The following is a 27,457-nucleotide window of genomic DNA, read 5'->3' on the forward strand; positions in this document are numbered from 1 at the left end:
ACATTAACAAATATCTAAAGACATAATGGAAACTAATGAACACAATAGCATAAGTAGAAAGTGAAACATAACGATCAAGATATTACCTTGCTAAAGAAGAACAACACCTCATATGTGAAACCCCAAAGCCTTTTTATTGCAATAGAACATAAGTGTACATAAAAGCATCTATTCTTCAAGCACAATAGCTCGTTTTCAATTGATACAAATGAAAGCTCAAGGCTCTATTATATAGAACTATGAGAGCCGATCCCAGTGTAAAATGTGTCAACAAGTGGCATCATGGAGTAGATTTCAATGTAAATTCAAGCTACATGTGGAGGGATGACTGCTTGTAGGTTGCCAATGAATTGTTGTAGATTTTAGTCAATAATCTCCTTAAGTTGCCAACATATTCCGTTTTTTCACGTGCCAATTTTTGTTTTGTTTTGTTTGTGGCTGCGTTGCCAAGCGTGAAATAAGTGAGACTCGAAGGGAGAAAACTCCCACAAATCTGAGATAAAAATAAATCAAAATCTTCGTGTGATATTTTGTTGTCAACTATTGTGCGTAACTCCCAAACAGATTTGTGTATTTTGCCTTTTTATTCGCTGCTAGTGGGACATAAGTGGATGCTGCCAAACATGTGTTCATACATAGGCTTGTTTGGGTGAGTGGGGACAAGCCTCCTCTACTTTTTGCATTAGATCTTTCAAGATATACTTCATTTCAGTCGATGATTTGTAGCTATGACAACTGCGTTGAAACTGGGTCTGCATGGAGCTTATTTGTTATTGTGCGTATATCTTTGGGACTGGCTGGAAGCATATGGACTATTTGCATGAAGTCGTGTATCCAAGTGGGCAACCAAATCTTCAACAAACAAATCATTTAACCCTCACAAAACTCATGTTCATTTTCGCTGGCAGCATAACTCCCTGTGACATGCGTTGAACTTTAAGTGGGCCAGCATGGACCTTTGAATTTAGCATGTGCCTTTTGTCTCTTTGAGTTATACGTAAATCATATATAGTGAGGTGGGGTCCCTTCCCACTCACTTAGTTTACCTTTGCACTTTTAATTCCAAATTTGATTTAAATTAAATCAAAAGTGAACTTTAATAATTCGAGGTGCCTTATGAACTTCAACGTGGAACTTTGTTGATTGCATTTGACTACCCTTTCACTTTGATTTGAAACTTTGATTTGAGTTGTGGCTTGCTTGGTGGGCCCCACATGATTGCCATATCACCTTTAACCTTCACTGGAACTGCCATGTCACTTGTTTGACTTTCTTTGACTTTGGAAAAAAATTCTCAATTATTGAATTTCTTGAATTTTTTCCTCATTTTTGCCACTGTCATTAGGAAAATCGGCTTTTGAGGGACTACAAGTCGTCTTTTGTTCCCCGAAGTGGGTCATTAGATAATGTTGGGTCTCTGAGGATGAATTTCGAGTAGTCATACACCCTAGACATTTCCTAAGGCCACTTATTTACATCATTACATAGAAAATAATTAAAAAATCCCGTTTTGCGGGAAATTTTTAATTATTAAAAAATCCTACTTAGACTTAGTCAAATTCCACAAATATTTTTGTGTGATCTAGTATGGTCATATACATCGACTCTAGACATTAAGATGTGTTAGGTGCTCAACCTTCAAACTGTTATCTCGACTTTCGGGTAAAAAGTGAGTGAAAAAACCCAAAAAATTATCCGCCTCTGAAAAATAAGGGATAATTAACTTGATTAAAAAAACACCCCAAGGTGTATTAGTTTGTTGATAGAGTCCCAACATCCTAGTCCTGTTACAAACTCAAAAAGCTCATCATTACTAGTATCACTTATTACAATTCCCCAGAGGGTGTGGAATCTGGGTACAAGAAAGATGATGAGAAGATAGAAGTAGAGTTAAAAAACTTTGTTGACTGATGATATATGATGGTACAAGTGTCCTTTGGATCATCCTTGGCATGGAGTCTTCATATAATCATCAGGGCCACTCTAGTGGTCAACAAGCACAATTCATTAGCATACCACTGCTCCAAATAGATCCTGAGAGATCAAAGCTCTACAAAGCAATAGATCAAGACTAAAACAACTGATGCCAAAGACAATGACTTCCATCCTTTTTATTACCCTAAGGAAGGGGTTCATGGTACATACATAGAATTACATATAATATTTTCCCTTTAGAAGGATACTAAGATAGACGATAAATAAAATATATGAAAATCCCAATAAACTAGCAAGAGAAGGTGAAAGAAGTGCACTGCCCTCTTAGTAGGTGAAGTAAATGCCAAGGACGTGTCAAAATAGGTGGATTTCTCTCATTCAAAAGTTGATAAGTGGCATTACAAGGGAGTGCTTGTGTGGAAAGGTGTGTAACAACCCCAAAAGGTTCCCTAAGGGTCAAATGCTCTTAGCCAAATCGTGCTTTTAAGGTATAGAATTACATATAATATTTTCCCTTTAGAAGGATACTAAGATAAACGATAAATAAAATATATGAAAATCCCAATAAACTAGCAAGAGAAGGTGAAAGAAGTGCATTGCCCTCTTAGTAGGTGAAGTAAATGCCAAGGACGTGTCAAAATAGGTGGATTTCTCTCATTCAAAAGTTGATAAGTGGCATTATAAGGGGAGTGCTTGTGTGGAAAGGTGTGTAACAACACCAAAAGGTTCCCTAAGGGTCAAATGCTCTTTATCCAAATCGTGCTTTTAAGGTAGATGAGTACATGAATGAAACGACATAAAGCCAAGCACTCACTTTCAAAGTGAACAAAAGCCATAATCAATATTAATGCCAAAGCTCTTCACATAATCATGTGGATCAAACTCTATTAAGAATACCCTAATTGACCTAGGGCTAATTGGTGTACTTGGAATTTAACCCAGTAAGGGTCCTGGATAAAAATGTTTTCTACGTAGTGTAAAAATCAACATTAAATCTCAATGATTGTATGCATGCAAGGACTCTTCTAGTTTTCTTGACTTTGAGTTTCTCTTGTCTAGCCGCTTCCTCTGTGACCATATCTACCTAAAATGCAATCTTTACAAAGAATACACACAAACTCCACCATTAGGCGTTTTGGCTTCCAAAATCTCTTTACCCATGTTTAAACATTACAATATGACAATATATGATGCAGAAAGAGGGGATTCACAACAAAATTGCATATTTTCTCATTTGTTTGAAAAAGGGTTATCAATATATGTGTATGTGTGTGTGAGAGAGAAGATCAAAAGGAATTTATTAGTCTATTTTTAAAATAATTGTAAAAATTGTACCAACTATTATGCACAAGTTTAGGTGACTTAAATTTTATTGCTTAATCAAATCATATGTAACTATTGTTCACTAAGGACTTTAACCACTTAAGATATTGAGAATACTATAGCCAACGTAAGGTTACCACATCAAGCATACACTTCACAAACTATGTATAACATTGTATCTCATGTTGGAGTCTCTCCTTGAGGCTTTCTATGGCCTTACGGATCACACACTATTATGAAAGTTATATGATAAGTATCCCTTTCCTTGTATAGTTACATATGAAGAGGAAATAAACTCGAAACACTTAGTTGAATATCACTTCAATTTCTATGATAAAACTATTATCTTAGAAGTGAGTTTCAGATGTTTATAATGGATATACATAGGAAAAATTCTTGTTGCAATACCAAAAAGGGGAGTATTCTTGATTTGGACATGAAAACAATTGTTATAGTGATTGAATAATAGATATACATTGAACCTGGTAAAACATATAAAAGAATTGTAGAATATTTAGATATTGAACCTATTATGAGCATCCATTCCATCCTCCAATGACATAGTTTAGGGTTTGAATGTATTGTAGAACAAGATTGGTCGATTGGGGAGTCATCTTGGAGATGAAAGCATTCTCTTCAACTCCTCATCCAAATTGAATGCCAATGCTTGTAGATAAATGATGAGAGAAAGATAGCAAGCCATATTGCTAACGTGTTTCCAAAAGTGGTTTAGAGAGCCTCCATATCTCCAACTACATCAATGTGTAATCTTCCTATGAGTTGTCCTTTTTGAGCTAATTGTATGATGTGCAAATCTAAGGGAGACAAAACTTTGAGGTCAAATTTGTTAGATCACCCCCTTTCTTGTTGTCATAAGTTTTTCATATAATGCTTGCAAGTGTCTTATATAACTCAGTACAAATAAAATATCTATCTATCTATATATACACCTATGTTTACCATGATTGAAATTCAGAGTGCAATGAAAAATTCAATTTAATGCCCAATTTGGCTTGGTTTGTTTAAACTTTTAAGGACCTAGAAAGGGTTATTCATCTGCTGGTTTAAGGTTTGCTATGGGTCAATTAACTGCTACAATCATGTCACTGAAGTTGTACTTTAAACGTACGAAGTTCATATATAATCATGAATAAATAGCAGTTTAAACATATGAAGTTCATATATAATCATGAATAAATGGAGGTGTGTGTCATGTGGTTTCTCTATCTAAGAGACCTTAGTTAACCTTAAATTTTAAACTATTATTTGGTCATTGGCAATAATGGATGAGTTTGGAAGGCATGTAAGTTGAACAAAACAAGTTTTAGTACTAGCTCGAATAAAATCCATGATGGAGTGGGTTTAGCAGGCATGCAAGATTATCAAGCTCACGATTATTAAGTTAATGCTATCTCAAATAAAATCCATAATGGAGGGAGATTCTTGTCTCAAATTGGGACTATTAATATTTTCTTCTAGTCATGCACGAGTTGAAGAGACCTAAGTTTTGGTTTTTAATTATTGGTTTCTTTAATTTTTTATATATGTAAGAAATGAAGTTTGCATTGACAGTACAATAATATCATATTCTAGGAATATGCAAAAGTAATAAATTGTCTAGATTTAAAGAACTCAATCTTTTGTTGGGTACCCAAATGAAATATTTACAATAAAGAGTCTATAGATGAATGCTTTAAAGTGCAACTTGGTTTCTAAGCCTAGAAATTGGTTCCTAGTGGATAACTGTGAAATTAGCAAATCTTGACCAGAAAATAATAGTTTTTGTAGTGTACATTGTAAAAACATATGTTAAGCATGTCTTGGAGAGCAATATTAGAAAAGAAACAATCTAGATTTGGAAGATAACAAATACTAAATAAAATAGGGTTATCTGTAACCTCGATAAACAAGACAACCTACCCTACCAATTGTAAATCCTATACTAGAAAATGGAGGCCGCTCTGCGAACTACGGTTCTCAGCTCTGCATATCAGTCCATATGCTATAGAGGATCTAGAGCTCGACCTTCTTTTCGTGGGGAGTTACCATCGGGAGATGTAGATCTTATTGAACCCCTAGGCAAAGTCAGAGTGACACAACCAAACGTGCCTACGGTGGAAACACTGCACATTTGAGACTTTGTGGTTTGCGTAAAGTGCCCTCAGAGGTTGTTTTTTGGAAACGAGCTCAAAAAAGCTGATTTTTTATTTTCTCTTCACATTAGTTCTATTTTCAGGAGCAGGGGGGCCTCTGGAGCTCAAAAGTTTCGGTCCTCGCGCCCTTTTATCCTTTGGCATGCATATCGCTCAAGGGCGATCTGTCAAAAATGTCTTTCCTCCCTTGTTGTGGAAGACGAGATGGGGCAGAATGTGAACATTTGAGAATCCCCGATCACTACTGCAGCAAACCAATATTACTTCTCCTACTTGTCAATCCATGCAACTTATTTAATGTGTTCTATTGTAAATATCGAAGTAAATACAACTGCAGCTTTCACAACTTTAAATAATATGTGGAAACAAGATTCTGAGCAAGAAAGAAATAACACACACAAGCGCCACAGTTATTTTTTGACCAATGTCCCCGTAAAAACCCAATGTGGGAAAACCGATGTAGCAGTTGACGGTTTGTATTATTAAGCAGTAATTTTTGCGTACAATTCTTCGGATGCCCAAATTGGCAATCTTATACAGAGATCTAACTGGACAAAAAGTAGTGAGATGATCTCAACCTGTCACTAGAAAATCCGGCACTAATCTGCGCTGGAGATGAGCTTCTGCGCAATCTTCGTGCTGTGTTGCATCACACACACGTAGTCACTGCGTCACTGTTGTTGGGATTGCATTGCACCTCCTCTAATCCTCTATTGGCTGGAAACTTCGGCCCTCTGTCCTCCCGGTCTCACACCTCGGCTCTGGCACTTGATCCTGACTCTTCCTCAACAGAATTTCGAACTCCCTCTGAAGCTTTGCACTGCCACCGCGTAGCTTTGCGTGGCCTTGCATTAGCCTCTTTGGATGTCTTTCTGCCCTTTCTGCCTTACACTCTCCAACTCAGGAAAACTTCCTTTGGAAAATTATCTCTGCCCCTCACTGTAAGAAATCACCTCGATCACTTCTCCGGCAACTATGGCACTGCTCTTTAGAAATCGATCTGTTGATCTCTCACTTGATGTATGTTCCGAATGCCCATCAAGCCTCTTTTTATAATCCCCTCGTTGATCAATCAACGACCCATATTAGATTCTAATCAATGGCTCAAATCATTTTGGCTTGATCCTCGTCTTCTTCTAGAAGTTTCACCCCTAGTTTAATTAATACCTTTTAATTTCCTAAGTTTAGACTTAGGCCTCTAGTAAAAATAATTATTTATTTTAATAAAACTGTCTCTGAGTGGAATTTCCCAAAATGATTTCTGGGTATTCTGGAATATATGTGTCCTAGCCTCCTTGCAAATTTTGAGGCTTAGAGCACATTTGAAGCTACCAAAAATCAACACAGAAGAAATGATTCAACCCCAAAAAGTCTTAGGGTGTGGATCCAACTCTGATTGCCCAGATCTTCACTTTTCAACACCTACTAGGCAACAGATCCAAGCAGATCTGATTGCCCAAAAGCAGGTTTCATGCCCAAAAGAGGCAAGGACTTTCCAGATATTCATAGAAACACTGGTTGGCAGATCCATTTTGATTTAGGTTAATGATGGGGACTCTGTGGAGAGAGTCAATCACAAAATACAGCAGCGAGAGGGTCTCCCCATAGTGGAGCAAAGACTCATCTCAGAAGGGAGACTCCTTTAGGACAAGAGGATCCTCAAAGAATACAAAATAAGGAGAGGATCCACTCTCTCCTTGCTATCAGTTTTACATGGAGGATCAGGACCAGGGCCTTCAGTTTCTTACAAAGAAGCGGTCAAAGGGAGTGTAGAACATGCAAAGTTCACAGCTCCTATTGGGACTTTGATCAAGCCTTGCATAGTGGAAAAGATGGAGAAACACCCAAAGATCGAGATCCGAAATTCGCAGGTAAATAACATGTTCCCATATTTTCATAACGAGGTAGTTATTTGTCGATTTAACGGTTTCTGGACTAAAACCTGAGGACCTATATCGATGGATCCATGCAAACTAGACCGCAAAATGCAACATCTACTTATGCTTGAAGGGTTTCTTCATCGTACATCCTTCCTCAAAAGAAGATTACTAGTCAATTTTAGAGGAAGGACCGTTGTTCTGGGGCAGAGTCGAGTTATTTACTATGGAAGTAACAAAAATGTCAATCTGGGTCTGGATGCCTAATCTCCCACTCCCCTTCTAGCACCATCAAGTTATTGAAGACATTGGAAATGCATTGGGAGTTTTCATCAAATCAGATAATGAGAGAATAACACAGGGGCTTCTCACATATCCCTGCATTTGTGTGGAGATCGACCTCATCGGGGGTTTGCCAGATCATATACAACTGATCAGTGGATACTTCAATGGACATAGATTTTAGATTATGAAAACATGACCTTTAGATGTCGTGTATGCAACCAAACCGGTCATCTTCAAAACAATTTCCCTTTGGTAAAAAAACTAGCAAATAAGAGGAAAGGGTGCTTGTGCAAAAGAAAGAATGTGGAAAGCCTAGTAGCCCCCTCCTTCTGATGACGAAGAAGAGGTGGACCAAAGGGAACCCCCAAGCAAAGAAAATGAGGTTACGAATGAAACAACAACACAGGGAGATCTCCCTCCATAGTTGACAGATCTCAACCATAACACAAAGATGGCAATTACTCCAACCCCTACAGAACATGAAGCAACAATAACGAAGAACAAGGTGATACTAGGAACCAAAAGATGCCATGTATTCGAGAGTTCCGAATCAGAAAAGGAACTCGCCCCTTCTGCAAATCTAGGGGATTCGACTTTAGTTATCATCCAACCTTCCACAGGGGTTTGGAAGGAAGTAAAAAAGAAGGGAAGCGAGGAAAAGTGGATGTTTTCTACTAGTATTCTAGCCGCTAGGAAATATTAGTTCGTGTTTTTTCTTCTTTGATTAGTCATTTGGGCACTAAGCCACCATTGTGCGGGATCCTTGTGATCCTTTTATCTCTGAATGCATGCTTGACATGTATCTACAAAATGTAATTTTATTTCAAATGATAATAAATTTACGTTTTTTTCGAGGAAAAAAACTCGATAAACAAGAGATGTAATGTATATGTAGTAGATGGTACCTTTGTGAGGCACTTAACTATTGTCCACAATAAAGAAGGCCTCAAAGTTAGATTATACATGTAGTAGATAATTTCACTAATAGGAGAAGATGCAGACCAAAAGCTTTCCTGTTTATAGGGTTTCCTACATTTGGGTTGGAGCAAGTTCAAATGGGCCATATTGGAACAAAGCAAGTAGATGTATTTGTAATCCTTTGATATTGATGCTTTTTGACCTTTATGTTTGGGGTCAAGGGGGGTTAACCTTTATGTGGCCTCTTCATCATTTATTGTTAAAACTTAAAACATGATAAATAAAGGCAAAGGACTTTTGTCAAAGCTAGCTCGTAAGCATAGTAACAATATTTGAATACAGATATAGATTTAAATTGATTTGGTACAGAAAAGATATGTAATGAGAAAAGCCAGCGTGGTCCCATTACAGGAGTGTATAAAGGCATTGGACATTTATGAAAGCTAGCTTATAACCATAGTAACAAGATTCAAATATGATTATGGATTTAAATATGATTTGGTACCGAAAAAATATGTGATGAGAAAATCTAGTACGGTTTGATTATGGGATTGTATATCTTATAAATAATTGAAAATATGCATTTTGTTCCTAATTCTAGAAGAATTTCAGTGTCAGGAATATGCAATAACTAAGAAAATAATTCATTCCTTAAAAATTTGGTTATTTAAATAATATTTATAAGTTTTTTAGCGTTTTTTATTACTTCTTGAAAATATGGATTTTGTTCCAATTTCTAGAAGAATTTCAGTGTCAGGAATATGCAATAACTAAGAAAATAATTCATTCCTTAAAAATTTGGTTATTTAAATAATGTTTATAAGTTTTTTAGGGGTTTTTTTTTATTAATGCTTTTCAGGTTTTGGGCTATTTTTTCTAGATTTATGGGTGAAGGGCTATCAAAGACATGAAGCATATTTATCAAAGGCAATAAAAAATATGTTGACAGTACCGTATTCGTATTGTACGGAAAATTCACCAAGGTTCATGTTGCCGAAATTCCCATCCAGCAAAGGCCGATATGGCTAAAGCTCGCTACTACGCTTAAAACTATGCGATATATCTTGAAATTTTGCTTGTGCCACTTTCAAAAGCTATCCTAAAAATTGGGATATAAACCAGAAAGAAGGCCTCACTGGGCAATTCATTCTCTCAATACTGTTAGTGTGTATGGGTCATATTTTCTGTACCTCTTAGAAGATTCATCTGATTGTGCAGAAGCGGGTAGTGGGTTTCTAACTTAAAGAGAAATCATCAATGTCTTAAAGAGGAAATCTATATTGACTTGTAAAAAAAAAACAAGTGTCCTAGTGGAAGACACTTTATTTTTGGAGCTCATTTCAGACTTTATTGAGGATTTGTTTCAAGATTGGATGCATTTATCAAAATCCTTGATATGTGTTAAAACAGTAAATACCTATCCTGAGGCTGAATAACCGATGTTACCTCCCAAAACTATACCTTCAGATGTCAAGTCCCTGACATCAAGGGAGCAACCATGAGAGCATGTAGGAATGCTGACCACTGTCTCTACAATAGCTATTCCTCTCACTTTAGGATGATTCTTTTCCAGCATAAAGGGAAATCTCTTAGATAAAATCACTAACCTGTACTTGAATGCAGGTATGAAAATTGATTAGTGAAGTGGATTGTTTTATGGTTTATGCAGTACATGAAGGTGGAACTTGAGAGGACAAGTGCCTTATCCTTTGGGCTATGGAGTCTGAGCAACAAAGATGTCAGAGGTTTGGAGGAGAAAGGAGATAATTAGCAAGGAAATTACTAATGTATTATACCAATTTTATGAGTCTATATATGTGTATCAACTTAATGAAATGGTCACAAATGATACAATTTCATGTACAAATAATCATCATTCAAGTATCATGCAACCATAAACACAAAGAGGACAGCAGGAAAGCCTTCATAAAATGAATAAACAACAAACAAACTTCATTGTAACCTCAGTTACACCAAGAGGCCTAAGGGGACAAATAAGATCTCAGCCCAACCTCTTTCTTTAGCGAATGCAGCCCACAAATAAGTGAAATGAGCTCTGAAATAAGAGGACAAACAAACTTCATTGTAACTTCGGTTACACCAAGAGGCCTAAGGGGACAAATAAGGTCTCAGCCCAGCCTCTTTCTTTAGCCAATGCAGCCCACAAATAAGTGAAACGAGCTCTGAAATAAGAGGACAAACAAACTTCATTGTAAACTTGGTTACACCAAGAGGCCTAAGGGGACAAAAACACACAGACTTTTACTAGCAGGATGACAGCCTTCCACACCATCCAGATCTACAGAAGCAAGAAGAGCTCAAATTTATCATAAGCCCTTTCTCCCTTGCTTACAACAATCATTATACTTGGCCTATAGGGGTTTTCTCCCCCACTTTAATCCACCTCTATCAAATGATAGGGATTCTCCATTCATAGCTTGCCATGAAACCTTAAGGTGATTAAGTCAAGACTCGGGAAATAATAAAATAATACCAACATTCAATTTCTCCCTTAATACCATGTAAAAGTATCTTGGAAACATCCCTAGGGAGGGCGCTACTGAACAAGTGTGCAATTCTCCTTTTTCTATGGTTTGAAAAGGGACTATCTCTACTTGGCATCTTCCCAAACCAAGCACTTCTTTGGGAGATGACTTTAACCCTTCCTTCATGGCATGAAAAGGGGTTTGGATTAGGCTTTAAGGCCACATGGAATCTCTCAAAGTATGGTACTCCACTAAATTATGCTTTGACCTTATTAAATGTACCAAAATGTGTTTTTGGGACCACTTGGGACCCCCCTATGTTGGGCCCACCTCAACAGATGTGCAATTGGCCTTTTTTTATGTTTCTAGACTCCGAAGGAGTCTTGGGACCACCTTTTATCCCTCCAAAAATAGTGTTCCACCTTGATAGAACCTTCTTTTGGGTCCACATATATCATTGACATGTTGAGTTGTCCTCTTGATGGTCATTGTATCCATGTTACATGTATACAACTATGACTTTGGGACAACCTGGAAGCTCACCCATGCTAGTGTTTCTCATGAACTAAGTAACAAGACATGTCCCTTGTGGGCCTTGTGTTTGTATCCTGAGTGTCAGACGTTGTGACATGCCAGGATACACATTCCACTTGTTTGGCATGTGTCCTAAAACAAGACACATGCCCTAGACATGTCCTAATGTGCTTGACAGCAAGGCACAAAAAATATCTGTTTCTTGATGATATGGATTTGGAAAACAATGTTGAGTTGGCATTAGCCAACTTGGATCTTAATTAATTGGTGCTAGCAATAGTCATCTTTTGATGGTGTTTATCCTCTCAAGGGGTCATCCTCTACATCCAATAAATGTAAATCTTGGATTGGATATAGAGGAGGAGGAGGGCAGTGGTGGTGATTTTAACATAGGGGAGGACCACTAATAGTGACAAGCTATGAGATTCTTCCATCTATGGTTCTAGTATCTACGCTATTTTGTATTTGCCATTGACATTTGTACCTATAGTATCAATGACTTAGTATGTAATGCACTTTTATTTGATGACATCAAATGACTTAAAAGGTAAGTACAGTTTATGATTCTAACTTCAACTTCTATTTTATGACTTATGTATTGAATATTCTGATTTCTTCTGTATTTGACCATCGATGATCATTGATGTAGTAACTATTTGTATCAATATTTTGTAAATGTTCCAATTTCTAAACAAATAGGATCTTTATTTGTGTATTTCGTTTTTGTATTTGTAGTATCTATATATATATATAACAGTGTCTTCCATGTCTTGTTTTTGGGGTTGAAATGCTCCCTGTTGGATACTCGTAACCACGCATCCTCCATGCCCCATGTCCCTTTGTCATGTGAATTAGCTCAAGGATGATTCATTTTACCTAGAAATCGATGTATTAGGTCCTTCTGTCCTGCTACAAGCTAGGTGCTCCTCACGAATGATCCATTTTATGTGGAAATTGATGTATTAGACCCCTTCTGCCCTCCTAGAAGATAGGTGCTCATCGTGGAAGGTAATTTTACCATGTATTGGTCTTGCGAAACACCTATAAGTCCTTACCTGCCTCCTACAAGTAAGGTGCTCTTCCCATTTGCATACTTTGATCTTCATCTTAATATATGTGCATCACGTGATGTCCATTTTCAACCAAGTGTTATAACTTTTCAAATATGATGTTTTCAAGCTTGATCCGGCAATCTGAAGTGCTGGCCTTCAACTTTGTCCATAAACTGCAATGATCTTCAACTATGAGAAAGGGTTCACCTATCCATGTGCTGCATTCTGATCTTAGGAGCCTTCTTACGGTACTGCATATTCAATATGTATTATATTCTTGTCTGTTTGTTTCTCCCGTTAATGTTTTTTTTGCAGTTACAGAATATCGTGATATTTAGATAACCTAATGTTATGGGATTCCACAAGTAATGTCATGAAAGGATATGCCAGAGTGTAAATGACTTAACCTGTTTTTCACCAACCATATTTTTCACTTGCAGAAGCTTCTGAACACCATAGCCTCCAAGAATTCTCATTTTCTATTTGGTGGAATAGTACACCCTAACATTTTGCAGTTTCTTGTTTATTCCCTTGGTAGAAACTTTTGGGGTGTTAGATATATGCTTGGTATACCTTCCTAATGTTTGATTTTTCACCTTCATTCATGGTTCTGTACTTTTATTAGAAATGCTATTTACTTCCCACTGAGCACTATGACAGCTATAAATCTAATTAGCACACATCCATAGATGGCAGCATATTCATGAGATAGATTTTGCTTACCAAATTGACTAGTATGAAATATTTAGTTTCACCTAGATGCATGCAGATGCGAGTTACACGTGTATGTGCACATAGATAGAGAGAGAGAGAGAGAGAAAGAGAGAGAGAGATCATAACACTTGATGAATTTTTGCAGTTCTTCTGATTCATCATGCACATCTCTATATGTGCATTATGCAAGCTTCAAGGGAGATGAAAATGACATTATAGTACAAAAAGATGAAGCCTTTGCACGTCTTCGTGTGTGCTCCAGAGAACTCTCAAAAGGTGAATGCCTTGATGTCAAAGAGGGGGAGGCGATTATTGCTTTACAAAAAACTCAGTCAGGCAGGACCTGCTTATTCGATGCAGTGGTGGAAAAGGTATGCTTCTAATTTGCAAAAATGACCTTAAGGCTTATGGTGAAGAGGGATTACAGGAAAGCACCAGAATAAGTCTGTTCTTAACTGTTGTTTTGTAGCCATTATTTAACACCAAATGTATAGTCTTTAAACTATTTATTTGTGAAAGTCCTTCAACAGGAGTTAGAATAATGTTTAAACAGCCAAGATTAAAGGTTTATGGATAAAATTGTACGTATACAATTTTGTCTTCCTCCCCATCCTCCCATAGTGCAAATAACTTCACATGCACCTAGGGCTTAAAAGTTGTATATAGATAATTTTGTCGTTCTCCTCCTCACAACGGAAATAAATTTACATGCACCTTGGACTTACTTTTGGGCAGGTCATGAGGTTGAAGCATTCCAACAAGGTGGTCTGCAGGTGCACTTTTGAAATCAGGTGGCTTGAAAGTGAAATGAAAGGAAATGCAGTGACAGTACCTGCAAGCTCAATTAGAAGATTGGCCGAAGAAAGCATCCAGACTCATCCAACTATTTCTTCTTTTCTAGAAAAGGTGCAATCAGCAGCTGGACCACCTGTGTCACCTGAATTTCTAGGATCTCTTCCTGAAGACAGCGATATTGAGATTTATATGCATGCTCGGATTGAGCAACAAATTGAAGAAATTGCCAAATTGGCCGAGACAAGTGAAAATGCTGCAACTGAAGAGATATCCTTCAAACATATAAAGGGTAATACATCTCAGAGTTGACCTTGTAATGTGAAAATCACTTGCGAGTTTTCACCATCCTTTCTAATATGAAAACTGAAAAATATAGATCAAGATCACATTAATAGAGATAAATTCAGAAATAAGGTTGATTCAGAAAGAATTTTACTAACTGGTTAGCCAATTAAAAGTCTCTCCTCAGTCTAGAGTTGAATATGAATAAGAAATAATGTATTACTTATTACTGACCATTAAGGATACTAGCATTTTAGGAACTTCAGAAGGTTTCTTCCCTTTTGATGTTTGTTGATGTTGCATATGAACTGTCTGATTGAGACAGCTCATCTCTTCAGTCCACTCAGTTTTGCATAGCATGAATGGCACAAAGGAAACGCTAAAATAGAAAACTGTCGATTCCATTATTGACATGCTTGTTTTTCTTGATACAGTTAATGCTACATACACTCACAGGAAGGTCACTGCGTCTGCTGAACACAGTTTTTTAGGCAAAGATGGGAATGAAGATGTCCCTGTTCGCAAATCTTCTAGGAAGAGAAATGCAATAAACTCAGTAGCAGTTTCAAAAGAACCCGTCACTTTAAATGCTGCTGCTTTATTGCAATTAGAAAAGAGACCTCGCCTAAGCCCTCTTGCAGCACGTGCAGCCTTAGCTGCTTCTGTTTGGGATTTTGCTTTTGAAGAACAGAATAATAATGCTGTCAGTGATGTTTTTGTGGCAAAGAAAAAGGATTCCATTAATCCAATAGCCCGACATAAGTCTAAGAATACACATGACAAAGTTCCTCTGGACCTCTCTGATACCTATTTCGAGAAAGAACCTCGTTCTAAAAATAAGAAAGTTCCTAAGAGTACTGGATCTATTGTTCGAAGCAAGCCACCAAAACAGTCTAGTAGCAACAAATTTTGTGCAAATCAAGTTGAGCATGGCCATGCAAACATGAAATCCTCAGAAACTATTTCCTCAAAGTATCCAAAGCAGAAAAAAACACATTCAGTTTCTTTATCAGCAAAGCAAGAAACTTCATCTGCCTGTACCGCGAAAGGATCATCTGCAACAGCAGATGAAAAGGCCTTGTTAACTAAACAAAGGGTAAAAAAGAGGCAGAGACAGGCCAACAAGGATGTAAGTTCCACGAGATCAAAAGAGAAGCACTCAGGTCTTGGTCCAACTCGCTCCTCTCCCCGGTTTCATGTGGTTTCCAGTTGCGATAATCAGCAACCGCTTGGAAGTTTGCAGAGTGTGGAGATTGAGAAGAATGAAGAGAATAATGGAACTTGTGTGGCAAATACGGTCACGGGAAGGATTTCCAGAAAGGTAATGCTATCCTCACTTTATCTTTTCAATTGGCCCCTTTAAATTTGCAAAGTCACAGTTCATGCCTCAACATATTATAAAACATTTTTAATCATTTTATTAACACTATTTTAAGTACCTTTTACTTTCCATGGAGTAATCTTTGCTGCTTCTAGAAGCTGTTAAATTCTGTTTCTACCTAAAAGGAAGAAATCCGGTCATTAATTAATGATTTCCATCTGAGTATGTATATAACATAGTCCGCAAACCATATAGTGCTCTAAGACATATTCCTGTGTCCTAGAATGGCTTCAGAGGTTCCCCTCGCATCCAGCGTCCATCAACTTTTCCTTTGACCACTCAAAGTTGTCTATGACTGGTGTAAATGCTGAAAATACGGATAAATAGCAGAACACTGAAGGGATTCGTGGTGATTTTGGGTTTTCTTATCATTATGAAGTATAATTGTAATGTTTAGTTTTTAGGGTGTCTATTTTGCTATTCATACAAAAAATGTTTTAGTGTGAGGTTCCACTTACTCAGGTGACTTTATTATCGGTTTTGGGATGGCTAACTTTATTTAATTGTACTTTTGCTGTGTAACAGGGAAAAAAGCAACCTCAAACTACAGCAGAGGAACCCGAATGTACTGTTGTGTTAACAAATCCTCTGCAGGTGAAAAATTTGTTAAATGATACTACCAATGAGCATCATCTCAAAGAAGCCAAGGAAGGGCCAGAAGAGAATGGCTTTAACGGTACTAAAAATCATTCCAAGGTAGCATCGATAGGGCCAAACAAGAATAAGCATTTATTGAATGATGATTGCGAAAATATTACTGAACCAACTGTAGAGGGCCTAAAAGATCATGGCTCTAACAATGAAAAGCTTGCTTCAGATAACATATCATTGGATGGAAAAAGAATAAAAAGGCCAAAGATCATGGGTCCTAACCATGTGGAATCCTCATCTATAGCAAATGATGCCCGTACTTCATTAGAAACACTTGATGGAAGCTTACGCAGTAAAAGGACTTCGAAAGCGGCCACATCAAAAGCAAAGTTGACAAAGAAAAGTAGAAGTCCAATCCATCTGGAAAAATCTAATGGAGGATATAAAACAAAATGTCAGTCCCCTGACACGAAAATGATCCACTCCCAAAAAGGTAATTTAGAAACTGATATGTTTGTCACCCCAATAAGTTATCTATCTTCCCTTGGAACCATCATTATGAAAGTAGAGAAGTTAACAACGTTCCCTTTGCAGGTGAAGATTCAAGAAAAGATAGCGTTATTGCTGATAACAACCTGAAAGCACAAGCACGGGATAGCTTTGAAAAACAGAAGCAGGCATCTAAAACTATTGTAGTGCGATCATCACCCCGTCTTAGGTCACTACAGTGAACTTGTTCCTAGAACTAGTGGCATTTGGGACATGAGGAAGTGACTCAGCTACACAGGAGGAGAACATGTTCAGGCCTTAAAAAAATTGCTTCAGTGAGTCATATTATATACAAGATCATCTTCAGTTTGATGTTTATTTTGATGATGTAGTTACTCTTGAAGCCATGATAATATTTTAATCAGCACATGTTTATGCTGACGATTATGTAGGCAGGTTTGCTTTGCAGGCAAAGCAAAAGGCAAAGCTGCAAGAGCATTATCACTAAATAGTGTGCTGATCTAATCTTCTTCTGTAAGAGCAGAACAGTTTCTTTGAGTAATCTTCATTTTGCTATAGTGTGTTTTATGAGTGGGAATAATTGAGGTATTAGAGATTAGTGGTGGGGAGGAGGGGGATAAACATCATAATTTTCAGTATTTAAAGAAGAAAATATATGGTGGTGGCCAAACATAATCCCTTAGTCATTAAAAAAATCCCTTAGATCAGAGATAAAATAAGATTAAAGCAACAGAACGGAGGCATGCATAACTATCATGGGATTTTTTTTTGTTCTGTAAAACCAAATAGGTTAACAGAGTAGTTTAAGTGGCCAAACCTCAAAGAGCATCTTTATCTTTGACATGCAAACCATTTCCTCTTCTAGATTTTCATTTCAATCAGAAACAAAAATGTATTTTTTGTTTTTTCGAAATAAAACTCGGGAGGAGAAAGGCTTTTATTTCGTAACTCACTTTGAATATATAGAGAAAATCCCATGCCATTTCCATTTTGATAAGTGAGATGAAGTGAATTCATTCCAGTCACCTTGAATAAAAATCACTGTCGGTATCTCCTTCTGCACCATCGCCCTCTGCAATATTGTCCAAAATGTTTCCGAGTTCAATCTGCCCAATGCAATTGTGCTAAATGCTAGGTTTGTCCATGCAAAAATAACCCGTATATGCTAAATCTATTTATTCTCAGAATATCCCCTATAGAGACTCCGAAATTATGGGAATTGCATGCCCGTTAATGTCATGGAAAAGTGCAATGCTAGTATCTGTCTACGGATTCCAAAATCATGGCAATTGCATGCCAGCTGATATCTTATGGATATTGCATGCCGGTTGATATGTTGAGAATGTATAGGCGATGGGACGAAATGTTCATCCCCTTGGCCAAGAAAAATAGTTTATGATGTAAAGTGAAGGGCAATTTGTACCATCATGTTAAGCACAACACGCCAGGGAATTAAGACGGGTAAGTGCATGGTTATCGTCATCTCTCGATTCTCATTACGTAGATAAAGATGATTATTATATAGAAAATATACGTAGATAAAAATGATTAAATTATATAGAAATAATGTTATTTTTTTATTAGATGTAGTTGGGTCAAAATATTTACACACAAGTATAAATGTACACTTCATTTTGGAAAGATGGGTGTAGAAGTGCAGATTGATATTTTTATATCAATATAAAAATAATATCCATTTATTTTTATTAGTTGTTTTTTTTAATTAAATAAATTGAAAATGTAGTTGAGTTGTGCAATTATAATGTCACTATTTTTTTATTCTAAGCCGTTGTATAATGCCACTAACACCTTCGCTCCAAAAGGAGTGAATGATATACATTTATGCAAAGATACAAATTCGATTCACTATTAAAAAAGAAAAAAGAAAAAAAAGCCAGTGAAGATATTATATAAAAATAAAAATATATTAATATAAAAGTTAATTATTATATAAACATAATATACATTTTTATTTATTAAAGCCTAGTTTAGTTGTGCATTTATAATGTCATTATTTCTTCACACTAAGTTGTATAATGCCAGGAGCACTTCCTCTCGAAAATGAGTGAAGATCTACATTTATGCAAAGATACAACTAACTCTTTTCAAATCTTATTCAAATAATTTTAATTAAACAAATTCTATTCGAATTTTTATTAAAATGATTTCTGAAGATCTACATTTATGCAAAGATACAATTAACTCTTTTCAAATCTTATTCAAATAATTTTAATTAAACAAATTCTATTCGAATTTTTATTAAAATGATTTCTGAAATTTATAAAATAGTTTATTGAATGTAATTAAATGTTATAATATAGGTAAAAAAAGATATAATTAAGTCAAAAGATGTTTACAATTTAATACAATAGAGACTTGTAATGTAAGAAAGATAGAGATATGTAGGTGTAATGTAATGTAAGAGAGATAGTAAATCAACATTCTTAAATGCTAGCTAAAATCTATAAGAGGCAAAGGATATTACTAACCACTTTGAAAAGGTTATTACTAAATACCACTGGTTTTATAAGTAATAAATTATATTGTAGTGAAGTAATCAAAATATCATAGTAGTATTTTAATATGAGAAAAACTAAAATATTTTTAAATAATATAAAATATTACTTTAATTTGAGTGCTTATTACTTAATACCATGGGTTTTATACCATCAACCCATAAATAGTGAATCATAAACCAATCTAACCTAGCATGGTAGAGATGTTGTAATGTAATGTCTTATTTAACATTTTGACTCGTGAAATTATTTGAACATAAAATAAAATAAATTAGTAAGTATAATTATCAATAAGACATTTTGACTCCAAATATAACAAGTGCCGAGAGGTCAATTTAAAAGAAGTTTGCATTTCAAGAGATTTGATTCCTCTTGGCGTTTGGTAGATCCAGAGTCAAGATGGATCTAATTTTTAGATGGACAACGATATACATGTTCATTTTTGTTACTTGTTTTAAGTATGTCTGTACATAAATGAATGCAAAATGATTTTGAAATAAAAAAATGGAGTAGTCTTGAAGTGGGTCTTTGAGTTTTACAACAACTCGACAACCAAGTTTTTTCGGTTGATGTGATAGTCAACCCTGTCGCCATCAGTCCCACTTCGTTGCTGGAGTAGTATTTCACGTCCTTGTCGTCAGAGATCGATGGAGGTTGTTGGAGTCCATCCTCAATGTTTCGTGAAACTCACGTTCATGTATTAACTATGCCACTTTGTTGCGTCACACATTTGTATGGCGAAATTTAAGTCAAAGCCCACCATATTTTGAACAAAATTCCCTTGTTGCCTGTTTGTAGAACGTTCAAAGCTTTGGGTGGCTGTAGGAGTTGTTTGGGCTTTAATATTTCAATCTTGCAGAGCGATTTGAGCCCCAGGTTGTAGGAGGAGTTTTTCATCTTTGGTGCAAAGCATTTCGTCTGTTGCCTACTTGTAGAGTAATTTTGTTAGTCTTGATGTTATTGATGTTTTTTATTTCAATGATACACACGTTGCCAAACATGCATGGTATGTTTATGTACGAGGTGTACAAAGAACACCATGTGAGATGTATAGTCTAAGTTTTCCTTAAATTCTAAATTTTCTAAAAATGTCTTGTCATGTTCCACGCCTCGGAAGCACAAATTCAAATGTCATATATGGTCAATTGTTTGTTTAGGTAGATCTCTTATTGATTAATGATATAAATGTATGTAATTCTCTATGCACTAGAGATGATTTAGGAGGTTTTTTTGTTATTGCTTTTGTTAGATCTATTATAGAATACTAGGGGTGAAAGCCTGAAATTAGACATCACTTGACCTCTACTCCTGTTGAAACTAGACAACTATAGCGTAATTCCCTTGGTGTATTGTATACCTCTTCTTTCTAAAAACAAAAATAATAGGGTTGTGTCGACATCTCTTATTGGAGGGTTATTGTAACAAAATCTTGAGTCCATCTTCCTTGAAAATAACTCATCCCTAGACAATATAATTATATAATTATGAAGAAATATATATTATGTTTATTGTTGTGTAGATTCTTCTCACTTTACTGTAGGTTGCTTCCCAAGCTTAACAGATATTGTGGCAAAAAGTCCCTTTTTCCAATTATGAACTTGTTAAATATCTTGCAAAATTTCATATATGATTAGTGTTTATTATCCAAGTTCCATGTATGGTGGGACACTGTATGTAGCATTTTGACCAAATTTTGGATGGACTTGGATCGTTGAAAAATCAATAAGATTATTGGATGGACAAGAACTCAGGCTTTAGTATCACTTGAATGACTTTTTGTACCACCCGAATTTGAATGACCACTAAAAAAGTTTGGTATAAGATTAGATGAATCCCATTTTGTAATTCTCACAAATAAATTTTGTGCCCAATGAGACTAAGATTAGTTGGTAATGACAATCATTGTACTAGAATAGACAACACAAACCAACTATTGTCATTTACAGTGTTGTATTCATGTTTATGTCTTCCATTATATTGTCTCTTCACTGCTGTGAATCCACTTCATAACCTTGACTTTTGAGGATTCTTAATGATCCTCGTGACAACTCATGGGCACCACACTTACCAGGTGCACCCTTACCAATTTGATTGGATCTCATATTCCCCACTGGAAGAGAGTTGGTTACAACTTGATGCACTCGATCTACGCAGTGATTGATGTGCAAAATAAGACTTAATTTTGCAAGTTCATTATGCACCCTAACCAATTTGAATGGATCTCATCTTCCCCACTTGATGACGGTTACAATGTCATGCAATTGATCTATATAATAATTTATGTGCAAAATGAAACATAATTGAAGGAGTTCATTATGCACCCTAAACCAATCTGAGTGGATCTCATATTCCCCACTTCAAGAGAGTTGGTTACAACTTGATGCAATTGATCTATATAATGATTGATGTGAAAAATAAGACGAAATTCAAAGAGTTCATTATGCACCCTAATCAATTTGAGTGGATCTCATATTCCCCACTTCAAGAGAGTTAGTTACATCTTGATGCAATCATCTACATAATGCCTCAAAAGAAAAAGCAACATTGATGGGTTTATTGTTTATGATATGTGCAAACGTGATTTTCCATTCCTTGGTCTTTTGGAAATTGAGGTCAAAGAGAAGAATTAAGCAAAATAATAACTACACTAGACCTTGTTAAGACCCTTGCTCAAGACCCTTCTACTCTCCAACGTGTTTTAGCTCCTTGATGATTAATCACTCAGAGAAGTATGCATAATTGTCCTTTTCGTCTTCTCTCTTAATTAAATAATGTTCCAATAGAAGCAATTGTTAACAACCCCTCCCATCCTTTATTTTTCATTGACTTTTCAAAATTAAAGGGCTTAAAGGAAAAACAAAATTGGCAACCATAAACCATATTAGTATTTTCACACTTTGAAGGGCTTAAAGGAAATGCAGAACTAACAACCATAAACCCTCTTAATATATTCACACCAACATAACCTCAAACTTGAACAATTATGATCTGTGAACATTTATATCAAATGGAAAAAATAAATGTAGTATTGTTCTTTTCAAATTGACAAAATAAATAAAATGCAGGAAAAACCCCAAATCATTTCAAAAAACAACGATCATAAGGGAAAAAGGATTGTACTACATACTTGATGGGTTTTGCAGAAAAAGGTCTAATAAAGATATGCTTTCTTGAGCTTGTCTAGAAAATTTATTAACCAGTGTGCCATTTGAAAGGTGGAGGACCTTGTCCTCTGTGGGGAGAAGTGATGGCACTTCAATGTGAGGCAATTGCAGTGCTTCAAAGTAGGGAATGGCAAGCACTTCAAAATGAGTAGTAGGGAAGCCCTATAATTATGGTTGCTATGGTTTTGGATTATAGACTGGCCGAAGTGTCTATAAATAAGGTGAGAGAATTATTGAGCACTGTGAGAGAAAAAAATCAAGGTGTAAATTGGTGGACACTTAATAGATCCAAGGTCGAGAAGGATTATGCTTGGGAGATCTTTATTAATCCATTAATTCATGTGTGAAATGCTAAAAAAAACATGCAGACATGCACAACATACACACACATGCATTTCAAACATGAATTAATGAAAATCCCCTGTCATGAGGTTGTAGAGCACCTAGCTTCTTTAAATGAAATTATCTTTCTTTTGTTGAGGTCCCTTGGTGGCCCATTATTGATAGTTGTAGGGATTAGTTTCAAATGACACTGCAAAATTACATCATACTTCATACTTAACAATGAATGTCGATACATTCATCTATTATTCATATAGAAAAAATAGTCTTTAGCTTCCCTAATGTTCCGTGATCATCAATATGGGAATACAAGAAGGTAGTTCAGTTGCCATGCAAATGTGTTATGAACGGTAGTGGTCAATTTTTATTATTCATATAGAAAGGCTACTCCTTCCTTAGTTCCTCTTGTAATCAAAATAGTCGAATTATCATGCAATTCAGGCTACTTGTGTTTATTCTCACTTACACTGAGAAGAAACTAACACAAAGAGATCAAATATCTTTCCGTGGTGGTTAGCTTGGATATGTACATTGATGTCGCTGTTCTACTAGTTTTCACATTAACCTCTGCTCCTTTTCCGAGCAAAAATTCAACTTCTTTCTGCCCACCTTCAACAGCGGACTGCGATGCAGTATGGTTCTTAGTATCTTCAAAATCAGTGTCTGCTACATAGTCAATTATTTTTTGCATTATGTTTATATGTCCTTTAAATGAAGCATAATGCAATGCAATCAATCCATATTGTTCACATCTATTTACACATGCTCCCTTTGTAACAAATGAAATAACAATTTGCAAATCCGCCCTCCTTGCAGTAGTCAAAATCTCATTCCCCAACTTAAGAATTTCAAGGAGTGCCGTTTGCAAATGTGCAATTAGAAAATGTTAGCATTGAGCAACCGTGGGATTATCAAAAGATATTTAAGGATTACAATGGTTCACATGTAAGAATTCTACCAAAACTGCAGCTTCAACTAGTGCAATAGCTCTATCAGAGCAAGCTTTGTCCATGGAATATACATATCCCTTCTTGTAGTATGAATATCTAAGTTTTCAATAAAGCAAGGAAAGAAAGGATTAGACATGCACAAACTAATGTGGATGTTCATAAATTTAAATAAAATAGTCACCCAAGCAACAAGCATTCCCAACTCAATGGTTCAAACCATTAAAGAAAGATATTTACATGCGCAAAAACAATATGGTCCATCTTATATGCAAGTAAAAGAATGCAGGTAGTCAAGGGTTATCAATGACAAAAAAAAAACAAATCATCAAATAAATTGTAGGCATGTTCACTTAAAATTTCGATCAAAAATATGGTATATCCTTTGATAGGCTCTACATTTAGATAGTGTTATGATCCGGTACAAAGGGAATCCATTAGTGGGTTCTTTGTTTAGATAAAATTATGATCGAAAATAGGGTGTATCTATTAATAAGTCATTTGTTTATATAAAATTTTGATTACAAATGAACTATATCCTTTGATGGGTTCTTGTTCAGATAGAATTTCCACCAAGCAGGTTCTCCGTTGAATTAGATTCTAAACAAAAGGGAAGCTAGCAAGAACCTTATCAGTTAATGCTACTATTGAATTCACCATGGCAAGTTTTGAGAATGCTTGAGGCAGTAAATACCTAAAAAAAACTGTACCCGAAGGGGCTTTGAGACGCTTCTCTCCTTTTACTTCATCCATACATGTCACTGCTCATTGGTACAATATGTTTCCACATTTTTGCAGATATCGAGACAACATGGAAAAGGAATGGAAGGCTATCATGGGCTTTGAGGTGCAAGGCTCTTGGGTTTGAAGAGGAAGAATAGTTTCGTTAGCCCTAAAAATAAAAATAAAAAAGAAGCAAGAAAAATGGCAGCTTGGAAATTGATTTGAATGTCCCTACATAAGAAGATGAACCATTTCAGCGTCAACACTTCAACTAGCGATGTTGTCCTCGCTCCAACAATGCCTCTGTTTTCCCAAGTAAGTTCCATGGAGAGATGAGATCAATATGTCATTATTTGCTCTAATAGAAATTGCATTCTTATTTTATAGATGCAAGAAATTCTTCAATGAATCATCCTCCAGTGAAACATGATTCACTGATTGATAACACTCAAATTGAAGATTTGTCAGGTATGTTGATATATCTTTGCTCTTAACTATATGCACTGGTTGTTGTTGATGTTGTTAATGTAGTGTTTGAATTTTTGCAGAGGTGCAACATCCCACTATTGTGCCTTCAAGCACATAGATAGAGGCACCATTGTTCTAGTTATCCTATTAGTCAAGGTGCATTTGATGGAACTCCTAATTGATGTAGTCTGTGTTTTGATGTTTGTATTACTTTACATGTCATTATTTTCTCTGATGGAAATCACATTGTTATTTTGTAGATACAAGAGCTTCTTCAATGAATCATCCTCTATTGGAACATGATTGTCTGATTAACAACACTCAAATTTGTGATTTGCTAGGTTTGTTGCTATATCTTTGCTCTTAACTGTGTGCACTGGATGTTGTTAATGTAGGGTTTGAATGTTTTCAGAGGTGCAACATCCCACCACTGTGCCTTCACTTGAAGAACATGGACGGATGCACCATTGTTCTAGTTATCCTATTAGTTAAGGTGCATTTGATGGGACTCCTAATTGATGTAGTCCATATTTTGATGTTTGTATTACTTTACATGTCATTATTTGCTATGATGGAAATTGCATTGTTATATTATAGATACAAGAGCTTCTTCAATGTATAATCCTCTATTGGAACATGATTGGCTGATTGACAACACTCAAATTGGTGATTTGTCAGGTTTGTTGTCATATCTTTGCTCTTCACTGCGTGCATTGGTTATCGCTGATGTTGTTAATGTAGTGTTTGAATGTTTGCTGATGTGCAACATCCCACTACTGTGCCTTCACTTCAAGCACATAGATAGATGCATCATCGTTCTAGTTATCCTATCAATTAAGGTGCATTTGATCAGACTCCTAATTGATGTAGTCCGTATTTTGATGTATGTATTACTTTACATGTCATTATTTGCTATGATGGAAATTTCATTGTTATCTTACGATACAAGATCTTCAATGGGTCGTCCTCCATTGGAACATTATTGGTTGCTTAACAACAATCAAATCGGTGATTTGCTAGGTTTGTTGCTATATCTTTGCTCTTGATTGTGTGCATTGGTTGTTGTTGATGTTGTTAACATAGTGTTTGAATGTTTGCAGAGGTGCAACATCCCACTACTGTGCTTTCACATTAAGCACATAGACAAATGCACCATCGTTCTAGTTATCCTATCAATGAAGGTGCATTCGATGGGACTCCTAGTTGATGTAGTTTTCATTTTGATGCATGTATTATTTTACATGTCATTATTTTCTCTGATGGAAATTGTATTCTTATCTTGTAATACAAGAGTTTCTTCAATGGATGGTTCTCCATCAGAACATGATTAGATGATTGACAATTCTCAAGGTGATTTTCCAATTTTGTTGCTATATCTTTGCTCTTACTTTGTGCAGTGGTTGTTGTTGATGATGTTAATGTAGTGTTTGAATATTTGCATATTGAACCAGGTCACAGAATAAATCAGCAGGTCTGAGGAAAATACAAAGGTTAGCCAACTTGTAGGCTTCTCAAACAAGTTGTGAGAGAAATTGAAACTTCTTCTTCTTTAATCTCCCACGTACCAACATTCCTTCCATGAATCTCCTTATATTTGATTATGTTAGGTTGTTGAAGATTCTTGGTGGAGTGACCAACTTTGGTTAGGTGTGATTCCTAGCTAGGGGGAGTTGGTTATGAGGTTTTTCTTGGTTTCCCTAACTATGGTTTGAAGAGCTCGAAATTGTCCCATCTTGTGATAAGTTGCAAGTATGTACATGTAGTTCATATTTTCTATATAAATAAAGTGTTTTGGCAATCCAATAATTGAGTACTTGTAGATTTGATTTCAAGCTTGTCTTGCCTTTCTTCATTAGGTACTTTCTAGAATTTGTTTATAACGTCGATTTGACTTGACAGAAGGTTGAAATTGTTAATGATTTAGCATATATCTTGAAGATAAGGGGAAATATTTATTTCTGTAAATTTTGCTATAATAAAGTGATCTCAAATTTGTTATATGCATGGAAAAATGTGCCCTAAAGGCTATAACTTGTTGCAATTGAATTGCACTTGGTAAGTGTATTTTCTCTTGATCTACCTAGTGTGTTGGTCTAATGTGAAGTGACGTATTTTTTGTTCTTCGCTATTGTAATTATATATTTCAGAGAAATGTTAAGGCTGAAAGCTCTCAGTGATTTGATTTGGGAAACCTCTATTGTAAGATGAACTTTTTAAATTTTCAAAACATATTGTGTATGGAAATTTCTACAGATATGAACATGGTCCTTTGTAGGGAGGGACTCCACATCATGACATGATGCAATAATATAAACTCTTAGTAGTAGAGCCAACTCTTGCTTAAAGTGTCACAAATCCTGAGAGAGTAAAGAGATGAGGAAATTAACATGTATTTGCACACAAATAAATAGGAGAATAGAAACAAAAATATTTATAACAAAACAAAGACTACCATTATGCT

At 35.8% G+C, this 27,457-nt stretch overlaps 1 protein-coding gene and 1 long non-coding RNA gene across 5 annotated transcripts in view; both read left to right on the forward strand.

Annotated features, from left to right (window-relative positions):
• LOC149150796 (uncharacterized) overlaps positions 1 to 17,391 on the forward strand; it is a 36,272-nt gene extending 18,881 nt beyond the window's left edge. The window contains exons 2-6 of the mRNA XM_089440836.1: positions 13,423 to 13,648; positions 14,013 to 14,361; positions 14,789 to 15,675; positions 16,261 to 16,819; positions 16,921 to 17,391. Of these exons, the coding sequence (XP_089296962.1) occupies positions 13,423 to 13,648; positions 14,013 to 14,361; positions 14,789 to 15,675; positions 16,261 to 16,819; positions 16,921 to 17,057 (2,158 nt within the window). The 3' untranslated portion in view covers positions 17,058 to 17,391. The remainder of the gene's footprint in view (positions 1 to 13,422; positions 13,649 to 14,012; positions 14,362 to 14,788; positions 15,676 to 16,260; positions 16,820 to 16,920) is intronic.
• Positions 17,392 to 21,945: 4,554 nt separating this feature from the next.
• Positions 21,946 to 26,786, forward strand: LOC149150797 (uncharacterized). Of its 4 annotated transcripts, none has more exons than XR_016262452.1 (6): positions 21,946 to 24,843; positions 25,077 to 25,152; positions 25,257 to 25,489; positions 25,594 to 25,674; positions 26,097 to 26,346; positions 26,448 to 26,786. It is a non-coding gene; the product is annotated as an uncharacterized LOC149150797 (long non-coding RNA). The 4 variants fall into 4 exon arrangements; XR_016262450.1 differs by having other exon boundaries at positions 25,392 to 25,489; XR_016262451.1 differs by having other exon boundaries at positions 21,946 to 25,152.
• The last annotated feature ends 671 nt before the right edge of the window (positions 26,787 to 27,457 follow it).

Source organism: Pinus tabuliformis, chromosome 9 (genome assembly GCF_031772625.1).
Source record: "Pinus tabuliformis cultivar Carrire ecotype Pingquan chromosome 9, CPIR1, whole genome shotgun sequence".
Classification (NCBI taxonomy): domain Eukaryota; kingdom Viridiplantae; phylum Streptophyta; class Pinopsida; order Pinales; family Pinaceae; genus Pinus; species Pinus tabuliformis.